The 13,497-nt window shown below is 35.7% G+C and overlaps 1 protein-coding gene across 1 annotated transcript; it reads left to right on the top strand.

The window, feature by feature from the left end:
* Positions 1 to 920: 920 nt before the first annotated feature.
* Positions 921 to 12,867, top strand: LOC110685949 (actin-related protein 2/3 complex subunit 2A-like). The gene is made up of 11 exons (XM_021862505.1): positions 921 to 1,278; positions 6,922 to 7,151; positions 8,283 to 8,349; positions 8,552 to 8,759; positions 9,841 to 10,010; positions 10,157 to 10,234; positions 10,391 to 10,529; positions 10,616 to 10,707; positions 11,194 to 11,250; positions 12,173 to 12,244; positions 12,335 to 12,867. The coding sequence occupies exons 2-11, from the start codon at positions 7,090 to 7,092 to the stop codon at positions 12,389 to 12,391; spliced, it is 1,002 nt and encodes a 333-aa protein (XP_021718197.1). The 5' UTR covers positions 921 to 1,278; positions 6,922 to 7,089; the 3' UTR covers positions 12,392 to 12,867.
* The last annotated feature ends 630 nt before the right edge of the window (positions 12,868 to 13,497 follow it).

Raw genomic sequence — 13,497 nt, 5'->3', positions numbered from 1 at the left:
TGTGATACCTACCATTATAAATTGACACATCATACGACACAAACAAAATTTTGTATCAATAAAAAATCCCATCAAGAGAATTTTGTGTTAATTTTTGGTCATTAATGGTCGGGTAATTTTTAGCTTAATTTTTAAAATCCTATGTTTAAATTAGGATTTATAATTATTACTTACATTGTATTAATTTGGGATACTCAACGATTATATGTTTATGTTTTATTTACTAAATGTTTTTTTACATGCACATCTAACACATCATACGACACAAATAAAATTTCATATCAATACAATACCCCATCAAGCGAATTTTGTGTTAGTAATTTTGTGTTAGTTTTAGGTCACCAATGTCCGGGTAATTTTTAATATCTTATGTTTAAATTTATATTTGTTATTATTAGTTACATTGTATTTATTTAGGATACTTAACAATTATTTGTTTATGTAATGACATACGATTAAATATTGTATACTTAATATATGGATGGCTTTGGTTATTTTTAGAGATGATGAAAAAATTCCAATGCATAGATTTGATTTTATATCGCAACAATTTTTCATTTATTGGTAAATATATTGATTTATTTTATATAAATGTAAAGATTTAATTTATATCAATTTCAGTTTGGCTAACATTTTTATCCATTGATGTAGTAGGTTGGTTGTGGACGAGGTTGGTGATTCTATCGAAATAAAAGATATGGTAAAACAATGAATAATGATTTAGGATTTACATTATTAAAAATTTATCATTTCACATTAAAGATTTTATATAATGGAAAAATATCATATTTACAATTTATTTATATTTAATAAATTCATTATAAATTATAGTAAAAAATAAATAAATACTAAACTTTTGTTGTCTGAAATTATTAAATACAATAAATCAAATAATTAAAAATAGATGAAAAAACCGTGCATCGCACGGACTTCTATCTAGTATGGTTTAGTTTGGAAAAAAAATCCAATTTATTCATTGTTTTGCTTCAAATGTCATCAAATTTATTATGTGGATTGATATTGTTTAGCATGTATAATCTCTGCAGTTAGTGACGGACCCACGTATAGTCATAGTGGGACCCAGGACAACCTATTATTTTATTAAAAAAAAAAAAAAAAATTTCACGAATCACGCTGTACTCCTTCCTCTCTCTGTACTCCTTTAGATGTATTTCTCGCTGTATTCCTTCCTCTCTCTCTCCTCCATTTAAGCGTACTCGAAATTCTCCATTGAAGGGGCTTCTGAGCTTTCTCTCCTCCATTGAAGCAGTCTCTAAGGTTAGATGCTTCTTTTTCTTTAATCATCTAATATTAATTTTGACAATCTAGTGTTAATCGTGTATTTAATTGTCAGTATATACTCAATTTAGGGTTCTTCGAAGTTGGATAATTGAACTATTGGTTATAGATACTCGAAGAATTTAACGTAATTAGTTTGATAATTGAGTCAATTTTGGTTGCTAATTTGTGAATTGTAGTTTATTTATTTTATTTTATAGGAAAAACACAAATTCACAAATTCCGAGGGGTGGGGGAATGGTTTCAGGGGTAGGAGTATCGAGTCTACGGCGGTTTCGGGTGAGGGAAAGGGGTGGGGGTTTCGGGTGGGGAAAGGGATGGGAGTTTAGGGTGGTTTCGGGTTGGGGAATTCAAGTTTTGGGCGGTGTTCGTTGGTGGGGCTGGGGCGGGGGGTCTATTGCGCTCATGTGGCTCTGGAAGGAGGGTGGTTTCGGTGGTGGTGCAGGCAGAGGCGGACACATATAATGTAGTGGCCATTAATCTAGCCTAACAGAGTGAAGCTAGGAATTGTGAAAATGTTTGATGAGTAAGATTTAGTGGCCTAATCTTTTCTCATTCACCTGCGATTATATTAGACAGGGTAGAATTGCTCGACTTGGGGACCTTTGTCTTAATAACCTTGAGAGAACCCTTCTTGTATGATTTAGATTTGATTAGGAATTCCTTTTGTTCCTTTCCTCATAACTTGAGTTTCCCTTTGCACTCACTGGGTTATGTAACTCATGTTGGATGAACTTGTAAAATGAAAATGTTAGTGAAATAAACGAATGAACTTATGAGAAGTTTAGTGTTCTGGTATATCTCATCTGACTGCCTTCTTTGTAGATGCAGGGGCCAGAAACATACCCAATTAAGACCTGAATATTAAGTAGCTCTTAATTGAGATAGTTGCAGGTGTGCTTTTGCTTGGAGTCTAATTGTAGAAGAAGCTCGATCAGAACCTAGCTTTATTATGTAAGAAGTTTTTAGTCTCTGATTGGATATGTTGGAGGGCAATGTTTACTTTAGCCCTGTACGATTACCCGAGACAAAATAACTTAATGTTTATTTTATAGTTTAATTTGAGATGAACGCTCCAGAGATTTGAAGATATTAAGAAATAGAGTGGCATTTGTGTGAGCCCATGGGCACTAAGAAAGGCAGATTAATAACATTGTAGTGCCCGCTGAGTTCCTACTTTTGAGAAACTCACTAGCATTGACTCATTTCTAGAGCATCCTTTATAACTTAGATTGGATTATTTTTCTGAGTTTTTGATTGTAAGTTGACATGAACTATAGCTTGCTGCATTGAGCTTCCTAATTAAATTATGAGCAGTCCTAGCATAAGATGTGTGTAAAGGGGTTATTTTTATAGTTTAATGGGTAGTTGATAAGGATTAGTGACTGTTGATGATTGAATAGGGCCAATAGGGGTGAACTTTGTCTTGGTAGCATTGTTCAATGACTTATGCACAATTCTCCTGTGACTGTATGGGAGTGTCTTATATAGTTCATTTAAATTACTTTAGTTCAAATGGTAATGCTTGCCATCCATAGAAAATGATGTTTATAGATATGAATGCTTCTGAATTTCTGAGCTTTGAGGTAGAATATTTGCTGGTAACTTGGAGTTTTAAAGCATGAGATTTGTTTTAACAAACATTGACTAATTGTCATGAGACCATGTATACCGTACAAGGGAAGTAGATTTGCATTGACATAGACCCCGAAAAAGGTGTATTCAAGTTTGTGTTGATTGTTGAACATTTAGGTTGAGATCTTTCAGGGATTTGGTTTAGAGTTCAGGTGTTGTATAGTACAAGGTCGATGGACGATGATACAAGCTTTGACTATTATACAAGCTTTGACTAACTTTTTTGATATTATATGCGGTCGATGGACGATGATGGGACAACATATTAATCAAATAACTGATTGTGTTGTTTCCAAAGTCAAAGTAAGGGAGAAAGGGGGTCTCCTTGTCTGATTCCCCTGGCTCCTTTAAAAAACCCATGACTTCCTCCATTGATCAAGAGAGAGAAAGTAGGAGAAGAAACACAGGCCATAATCCACTTCACAAACACACTAGGAAAACCAAGAGCAACAAGCATTCTCTCAATGAAAGGCCACTTAATAGTATCATAAGCTTTCCTAATGCCCACTTTGATAGTGCATCTAGGAGGATTTCTTTGATTCTTATAATCTTTCAGAAGATCTTGACACAACATAATGTTGTCAAGGATAGCTCTACCAGAAACAAAGGCAAACAAAGGCACCCTGCTCCTCACTGATGATACAAGGTAATACCTCCTTAAGTCTAGAACAAAGCGATTTGGACAGAATCTTATATATCACATTGCAACAGGCAATAGGACGAAATTGTGTCACAGCAACAGCAATAGCAACCTTAGGAATCAAAGTCAACCTGCTTAAGCAAATTGCCATGATAAAAAAAAGACAAGACAGCCTGGCACACATCACCTTTAACAATCTCCCATGCACTTTTGAAAATTTACTAGTATAAGAGTTATCTTCATCAATGCTCCAAACAGCATTCTTAGTATCAGCTTCTGTGAAGGGTCTACAAATATCAACTCTTTGAGTCTCAGAAAGAACAGGACCTTCATGAATAACACACATGTGAATCTGTCTTGCCTCTCCTATATCAGTACCAAGAAGACCCTTATAATAAGAAATAAAAGAGGCTGCTATCTCATCAGGGTTATTAATAAGCATCCCATCCTGATCTTGAATACTACAAATCCTGTTTGCAATTCTTCTCTGTCTAATACAAGAGTGAAAATAACTAGAATTAAATCAACCTCCTTCAACCAATGTACTTTTGCTTTCTGTTTAAGAAAGAGATATCTGGCTGTATGAGCCTCATTATAAGCCAATCTAGCTTCATGCTTTTGTTTCCTCAGCTCAACATTTGTAGGGTCAGAATTGAGCTTTTTCTGAATATCAAACAGAAGCTTCCCAGCAGCAATATCAGCACCCTCTACGCAAGAGAAATGAGTTAGATTCAAAATTCTCAACTGTTGTTTAACAGCCTTCAACTTTTTGACTACCCTGAACATAGCAGTACCCTGAATAGGCACATCCCACGCAGCTTTAACAATTTCTAAAAAATTTGGAGCTTCTGTCCACATATTGAAAAACCTGAAAGGTTTCCTTACATTCCCAGCTTGACCATCCAATCTCATACAACATGGAGAATGATCCATAAGATCCTCTGGAAGGAACTCAGCAGCAAAATAAGGAAAAGAATTAATCCAGCCATTATTCACAATAACTCTGTCTATTTTCGAGCAAACTCTATCCTCCCCTTCTTGCTTATTAGTCCAGGTAAAGAACATGCCACCCACATTGAAATCAGTGAGATTATTACTTCTCAAACATTGCCTAAACTTCTCCACTTCATTCAAAGTGCATTGAGAACCAATCCTATCCTCGAGATTAAGGATATTATTAAAATCTCCACAAAGAATCCAAGGTTCATCAGCAGGAGGAGCAATCTGAAAACCTCCCTCTCTTTTGCAGTATTCAAACCATAAACCATTGTCAACCAAAATTGTTTCCTCAAAGCATTATGAGTCACACACACATGAACAAATTGGATTTCCATTTTACAGCTAGAGATAGTAAAAATACTAGGCAGCCATACAATCCACACTCTACCAAACTTACAAAAAGAATGGTTTGTAATAACAGACCACTCCTTTCCAAAATTCTCAAAACCCTACCAAACTTCTTCCCTTTTACTTCCGTTTCCAAGAGGCCAAACAAACCCATATTGTGGTGTCTCAAGAACCATAAAACATCCCACAACTTACTAGGTTTGTTAATACCCCTAACATTTCAAAATCCTATTTTATCCATGGACAGACAAGAAGCATTGCCCCCCTTCCATACTACCATACATCACCTTTCCACTAGTAACCATTGCCATGTTATCACCAGCCTTACTCCATTTATCATCTCCATTACCCTCTTCTATATCAGAAGTATCATCATCATCCTTCTCAAGTTCACTAAATCTGTTTCCTGTAGAGACAGTAGGGAACAGATTAACACCATCCCCACCAGGATTTCTCTGAATAGGCCTCCACACTTTCTTCTCCTTTAGATATGCCTTATCCACCCTCTCCTTCCTCCTATTAGCCCGGACTTTATGGTTAGGATATTGATCAGCAGAATGCCTTATACCAGTACAAACTGAGCATTGAATCGGCTTCCTTTCATAAACAATTTTCTGGGACATCACATCTCCATTCTCATCCAAAAACTCAATCTCCTCCACCAGTTTATCGCTCACATTTATTTCAATCAGAATCCGAGCATAACCAACTAATTCTTTTGTTGCCGTAACTGTATCAGTTTTGATTGGTTTCCCAGGATTCCAGCTAACTTCATCAGAGATGATCTTCCCCAAAACTTCAAATCCAGTCCTTGCATTCTCATCCATACAGGAACCTCATGAACATCTTTGTTTTTAAGGTTGATTCCTGGTTCCCATTTCTTAACAATTAATGGCTTCTTGTCAAAGAAAATGGGCCCGCCATTAGAGCCTTTTCTCTACCCTCAATCGACTTAAATCTCACCAGAAAAACTCCATTCTCCATGGCTGAAATTCTATCAATCCCAAACCTACCCCATGATCTTCGCACAAATCCATTCATGATTTGAAGAGGTAAAGTTGAGCTTAGTACATAACATACAACAGCTGATTTCCAGAAATTAATTTCTGGTTCAACATCCTCCATTGTTATTCAAACTCTACTATCTCCATGCTCACCACTTTTAGCCTGATTCTTCCCTTGATGAGACAAATCCAACCCCTCATCCCTACTACCCTTAAACATCACTCCATTTTCGGCCATTATTACCACCAGAATTAGAAGTAATCGGCAAAGTAAATACAGTTTGTTGTTTTGCTAACAATAATTGGTGAAATTTTCCAATAATGTCCACCTTAAATTTAGTTTGATTTTCTAGTAATTCTTTTTTTGTCGGTTTTAAATTTTCGTAAACAATTGTGTGCTACCCCTGATTAAAAATCTTGGATATATATATATATATATATATTACTAATAAATAAAGCCGGTCTTGCAGCTAGGTCACGAGACAGCGACACTTGGCATTCCATTTTTTCGCCAAGTGTCGCACCACGTAGGAGATAAATAGCTATTATTGTGACACATATGATGCTAAGTAAGCGGTTTTTGGATAGATGTTTAAGATAAAATTGTTGTATAGAGTTTTATTATCGATAGAATTCTAATAGTTCATATATACAAAATTAATCATAACTTTTTATAAATATCCTATAACTCAATTTTATTTCCATCATTAAATTCGTTTTTAAAAGTCTTATATAGATAGTGGTGAATAAAAAAGAAAAAATATGCTTTTGATAGATAGAATTCTGTAATGGCTGTGGTATGAACTTGGTTTGGGCCCAGAAAAATTAACTAGCATTATGAAAATTAAAAAAGACATTTGAAAATGCCACACTTAAATTTTGCAAACAATTGTTGTGGTATTTGTAATATATTATGATATGCTATTAGATTAATATTCTTACTATGCTCTTAATATGGGAGTTATACTGACCTTTGCAAACTTTGTTAATTTATAGGGCTATAATTTTTGATAATTTAACCTATGAAGTTGTGGTGACAAGCATAATAAGCTTGCTTGTTAGAAGAGGATTAGGTTATTGAAACCAAATTTTGCAAGCTTGGCTTCTTTTGATCTACTAACTTTGCTTTTGAGGGAGCTATAGATTGGCAGTGGTTGTTATCAAATGATACTCCTGCAATCCCATTCGAAGTATCTTCTCCAACTCCTCACAAATCGCCTTCAAAAGTAAGTTGTAATTTCTCTACCTTGATTTTAAGATCATAAACTTTATGCTTTTGAATCTTCAGCAATTTTAGGTTTTACTAGACAAATATGAGCTGCTGTTAATTTTTCTCCGAACAGATCACAATTATCCTGTTTTATGTCGTAAATGCTTACTTTTCTACAACCTAATGGAAATTGTGATATGGACATCTGGTGCTTGAAACCCTGGATATGAGATGGTGAAATTAGACCAGAACATTAAGGATTGTACAAAGATAGCTAATCGTGCCCTTGGACATGGTTAAAATCTAGGATGCAGATGTAGTCACAGTTGCAATCACAATTATGATTGCAGAACCAATTTTGTGGGACTGGATGGTTTGCGGCTGTTGTAGTCTAAAAAAGCGATGATGTGGCCGAGATTTAGTACCATGTCCATGTATGCTTATATTATGGATTAACTGGTAGCTACAATTCTTATATTATGGATGGACATGGGAAGGGTAAAGCAGGGGCTAAATCTAAATTCCTCCGTTATTTTTAGTTGCGTCATTTTGGTTTTTATGGATTCCTAGGCAAATTCTGGAGTAGAGAGAGTTAGAGAGAAAAATAAATGGGGCCCATGTGATAGGAGAGATTTAAAAAGAATTAGTTAGTTAAAAAGGAAAGTGATGCATCTAAATTGGAATTTCCTTATTTAGAAAGTCAGTCAATCAATCAATCAAAGCCTTAATCCCATAAGTGGGGTCGGCTATATGAACCAAATTTGATTATTCCGTGTAATCATCAACAAAGAACCTCCTCCTTCTTCAACCCTTAGGATCCAATGCCTCATTCTCATGTACATCCATATACTTCATATCCTTCAGAACTCCTTCCAACCAAGTCATTTTCGGTCTCCCGCCAATGGGTTTCCCGCTGCCAGTCCCATATAAAGGAGGAGGGTTTCGGTAAGCCAGTGACAGCCAGTGTAAAACTTTGTCACATCCCATGACATGAGCCAAACTGATCTTTCCTTATTTAGAAAGTAGTGCATCTAAAAAGAAACGGAGGAAATATATGTTTTCCGTGTAATTTGAACTTCAAACTTTATGACTCTTTTTGTATTGTTTTGCCTTCATGCTGTCTAATATCTACTGTGGTGCTCTACAGCCTTGACAAAGGTGTTGAACTGGACTGCCAATGGATTGAGTTTGATGATGTGCGATTCAACGTCCAGGTATATTTTGGTCTTTCATTACAGTTAATTACTGTAAGGCCTTATATGTTTTGATAGAAATTATATCAGGCATAGATTAGTACTGTATTATATTATCTGTCTATAGTGAACTGTCTTGTTTACCAGAATAACAGTCAGTGATGAGAAATTATGGCTTATTTATGCTTCATGTTTCACTATATTATCTGTGCTGTCTTTGCAGACTTCTATGAAGAATCCACTCATCTTGTTGTTGTCAGTATCATTACCTACACCACCTCCTGGAGCTATATTTGTTGGAGGGCTGCCTAGTGGAGCTATAGAAGCTATAAAAGCTGCATATGGAACAGTGGTGAAAATGCTAGACCCTCCAAAAGATGGATTTAATCTCACACTGAGGCTGAATTTCTCAAAGCTTTCTTCTGATGAAGGTCTTACGAGTTCTTCTTTCTAAGGTCATTATGATCTTTGCTGTGACTAGCTGAATCATATGATCTCTTACATTTCAGTGAATTCCCTGTCAAAATATCTTTTGCGTTTTGACCTGCATAATTTAGATTATGATTTCTTCACTTTTTTCCTCTAACTCAAAGTGCCTCATTGCTATCAGGAAGCTGATTTTTAACACCATATAAAGTCTCTTGGTCCCAAGGAGTTGGTAATGTATAGAAAGTTGAGTAGAAAGGAACATTTTTATTGCATATATATACAATACATTACTCAAATGTTACATCCCCCATATTTCTTGCTTAAGGTTCTCAAATCCTCACAACAACTTAGATTACATTTAGGGAAGAAGTACCTTTTTGGTTGGATAGTGTGCCCTTTAGTATTTACTTTTATGCTAGAGTTTTATAATCCTAGAGGCTTCTTAGGAGAGGTAGAGGACACTGGTTCTGTTCTTTTCCTAATCACCTTATATAACCTGGTTGTAATAGAATATGGTCTAGAGGAAATAGCTATTAGAAATTGTTTGTTTAAGCAAGACTGTACCATGAATAGAATTGCAAAGCCTGATTTTTTTTTTTTTTTTTTTGATGTGCTATGTTTACCATACTCGTATATATGCATGTCTTTGGGGTGTGCATGTGTTGTTTCAATTAAGAAGTAATTGCATGCATAATATTTGGATAGGGTCTTAAAGCCTTTATAAGATAAATGCTTTGTGGTATGTAGACAGAAAATTCAGTGCTAATTTCGTTTTACTAGCACTTTCGGTGGGAAGATTAGAAGGGAGGGGGGGAGGAGAATGTAGAATATGTGTGTTTGGTCTATAGCAATGAGAATAATATCCTGCTTGCACAAATATATTGCACAAATAATTGTTTTAACCTGCTTTGGTCTCGACTTCAAATGTAAGATATTGTTCAAAATTCAGTCAACTGTGAACATTTACCATCAATGACTTGATTGAAACTCGGTTTGCCTTCCAAGTCCGTCTTGAATGATTTTTTCTTTTTGCCATCTTCTCAGTGACACTCTTGTGACAGTTGTCTGCTTGTCATTTTTCAGAAACTAGACAGGCTCTGTTGATGAAGGTTGCCTCTGTTAGGGAAGTGGTCCTTGGTGCACCTTTAAGGGTGATCTTAAAACATCTTGCTTCAAGATCACTTGCTCCTGATATGGATCAATTAGTTGCTCTAGTGCATCGGCCTAATGAAGCATTCTTTCTTATTCCTCAGGTTTGAGTTTTGTTTCATTATTTTTGGCAAAAGTTTGATTTTGAGCTGTTCGGCTGCACAACTAAATAATGTGAGGCTAAATTTTTATTTGTAGTCTTGTTACAGATTTTCTAAATGTAACATCAATTAGCATTTTCTTGTGGCAGACTGAAAAAGTGACAGTCATATATCCTATGAGATTTAAAGATTCCACAGATACATGTCTGGCCACTTCTTTTCTGCAGGTATTGTTATTAATAATTTCTGAAAGTGTGCACAATTTTATCATTGAGACAATATGCTGGAATGTACATGGTGTTGGAGACGTCGTGGTTTACTAAAATATTGCCATAGTGCATTGGACTCTCTTGACTTGCTTGATACTCTTTGATCTTGTTTAGGAATTCGTTGAAGCGCGTCGTAGTGCTAGTGCTGGACTGAATAATGCTCCTTCGTGTCAATGGTCACCTTCACCACCTGAAGAACTTGCAGGAGTGCCTGCAGAAGCGTTATCTGCAAATGCTGGCTTTGTTTCTTTTGGTAATGTTCACATTAGCTACATAACATGTGTCCTTTCACTCTTATACTTGTATTTATGTCTAACTGTATTCCTCATTAATGCTTAGTCATTTTCCCACGCCATGTCGACATCAAGAAGATAGATAGAACTGTATGGCTTTTGTCAACCTTTCATGCATATGTTAGTTACCATGTCAAGGTAATGTTCCTCATCCTCAAGTCCAACTTTATCTACTTTTATGCCCCTAGTTTTCACTACTTTGCTGTATTTTAATTGAAAATTTCAAGTTTGTAGTTACCAATAGTAGTTGTCATCATCTCTGCGGCAGCACTAGAATACATTTGAGAAGCCCTGTACTGTCTTGTGCATGAACTCAGTCTAACCTCATTACTCCCTAGAAAAATTTGCTACTAAGAAATATTATTTTCAAGCCTAAATACTGTAATGTGATTCTTATTTGCATAAACCAATGATGTGGGAATACTGTACAGCTGTGTGATAGTCTTATTGATGTCAAAAAAACTAATTTAACAACCAAGTTGGGCAAATTTCATACTTGGTTTAACGTTCTTTTACAAGTCTCCATATCTCACGTGACTTTTATTTTGTTTTAATTTACTTTAAATGACTTGTCTTGGAATGCCGTGACTTGCATCTCACTGAATCTCACATTTCTGCCACCAGTGCTCTGAAGGATTCATGCATACTCGAATGAGGCGTCGCGTGGAATCTTTGATTGAGGTATCCTTTTTATGTAGCACTCCTTTTACTTTGGTAGTCCCACTTATCTCCTCAAGTCATTGTGATAGGATGTTATTTGACTAAAATTTTATAGTATGAGGAGTCATTCCCAATTGACACTGGATTCTGTTGGAATTAATGGGCAATTATATTACTTCCATGTCCCTGCATTTTCTTTGCTAAATTTTATTTATAAGTTGGATGCAGTGTACAAACATCGATGTTACTTCTTCAAAAAAAAAAAAAACATCGATGTTACCAGTACTTGAAAAATCATATCAGAAAACAATGCGTGTCGGATTTGCCTTAGCTTTGACCGTATTTTTTACTAGCATATAAAACGAATGTAAATATGTATTGATATTGGATCAGTCACAATGTATATTTTTAGAATATCAGCTTTTTAATACTTTTTAGTTTTTACTAAGAGAACAATAAATATGTTGACAAGTGTGAAAGTCAAACTGTTTAATTAAAATGGAGAAAGTATTAATTTTGGTATAATGTGAACTGTTGACGTGCTCGACAGTCCTTACTGATGTTGAAGTGTTGAGAATCTGACACGTTTTTGGTAAAATAAAGAGTATGCGTACACAGGGTAGCATTTTGATATTAGCATACTAGCTTTGCATATTGCTGAATGGTTTCACTTACAAAGTTACCACCTGGCACGTTGGCACCTATGTTGAGGCACAAAGCCAAAAAGGAGTTGATGGCCTTGATGCATGCACCCTTGCTTCTCCAAGTGTAGTGCTCATAAATAACCGAGAACAGGGGGAGAAAATTAGTAGACCCTGCTGTAAAGATGTATACTTGTTCTGTAATCATTTTGGTTCTTTTTAGACAACAGCTTTAGAAGTAATCAGTTATGTTTAGTTTCTCTCTCTCGCATGCATAGTAACATATAACTTACATGTCTCAGGCACTTGATCGTGCCAAATCAGATCCGGAGAAGACAAAGAAAGTTGGGACTAAAACATCCTTTAAGCGACTGGTAAGCCTGTGATGCTTCTTTTGTTCATAAAATGATAGTATCAGCAAGTTAGAACTTTGCCCTGATAATTTGATTTCCATTGTTGATTAGAGCCTAAAGGATTCTCGGAGCAATTCAAATTCAAAGGCTTCAGCCAGTTGGAGATAATTTTTATGGTTAATTTTGGAGGTAACCTTGAAAACTTAGAGCTCTACACATTTGCATCGAATAGCTTCAGCTCCAGATTTTGACAAATTGTGCCTGGCACGTCATTTCATGTGGTTGCTCAACTTCCAGAAAGGTGCAATTTTATTAACTTTTCTATCAATCCTTCTGGCTATCTTGTACGAGTTTCATGCCCATGGAGTTAAAAGCTGAGCAGATCAAATGCTCCATTTTTCCTAGCCTTTTTTTTTTTTTTTTTCTTTTTCCTTTTCTTTTTCATAGTCTTGAAGTTAGGTATATTTTGTCATTTATCTTGTGAGAAACTGATTCTTGTAGTTGATACTAATTGAAATTAGAATTCTTTATCATATGCTAGTTGGTGTTGGCATAGTGTCAATGGTCCTCTATGTCTGATGACTTTGAAAGCTGTTTGTACATTGTAGTTTTTGAGATAGGACATTATGGTTCAGTTTATGCTTTCCCTTGTTTTTTCTGCCCTAGAACATGAATGCCTCTACAAAAAGCACCCCTACTTTCTTTCCTGTGAAACGTCGAGCTTCTTTTTGAACCTAAATAGTTTGTGGTGAATGTCCACACCTCAATTCAGAAATAAAATGTGCTACTTGTTTACATTGAAGAAATAAGTTTCTGATCTGTGTTCATCAGCTGGAGTGTTTTTGACAAACAAACTGTAAACAGATTGCAAATTCTACGCAGGAGCTGGGTGTGGGTGTCTTCCGATCCATAGAATCCCGACGTCATTTAATGATAGTAATGTACTGCACAGTGTTTCTTTGTTTGAATTAATGAACCATAAAAGAGTAATGCTTGTGAATAGTACAAACCTGCGCCGGATGGCTGCATACCCCTTGAAGGTATAAGAGTTAGCCATCCGATGGCAGAGTAGCCTCAGGAAAACCCCTCTGAAGTTTTAAGTCAGCTTTAATCTCATTACAGAGAGAGAAGTAGATTATCTATACGGAGACAGTTTTGTACAGTATTTCGTATTTACTGTAATAAGCCTACTGCTACACTTTCAAGACATTCCTGTTTACTCTTCTCAGAAGTTAGAAATGACAGCTGTAATTATGTTTTAAGGGTCAGACGAC

This window comes from Chenopodium quinoa, unplaced genomic scaffold (assembly GCF_001683475.1).
Source record: "Chenopodium quinoa cultivar QQ74 unplaced genomic scaffold, ASM168347v1, whole genome shotgun sequence".
Lineage (NCBI taxonomy): Eukaryota > Viridiplantae > Streptophyta > Magnoliopsida > Caryophyllales > Amaranthaceae > Chenopodium > Chenopodium quinoa.
Note: the sequence above shows the minus strand (reverse complement) of the source record. Positions and strands in the feature narration are given on the sequence as shown.

Excerpts from the sequence above, each read along its gene's own strand:
- LOC110685949 (XM_021862505.1), top strand. The coding sequence starts at position 7,090 with ATGATACTCCTGCAATCCCATTCGAAGTATCTTCTCCAACTCCTCACA. Across the intron at positions 10,235-10,390 it reads TGGCCACTTCTTTTCTGCAG|GAATTCGTTGAAGCGCGTCG; the intron begins GTATTGTTATTA and ends GATCTTGTTTAG. Across the intron at positions 11,251-12,172 it reads GCGTGGAATCTTTGATTGAG|GCACTTGATCGTGCCAAATC; the intron begins GTATCCTTTTTA and ends TACATGTCTCAG.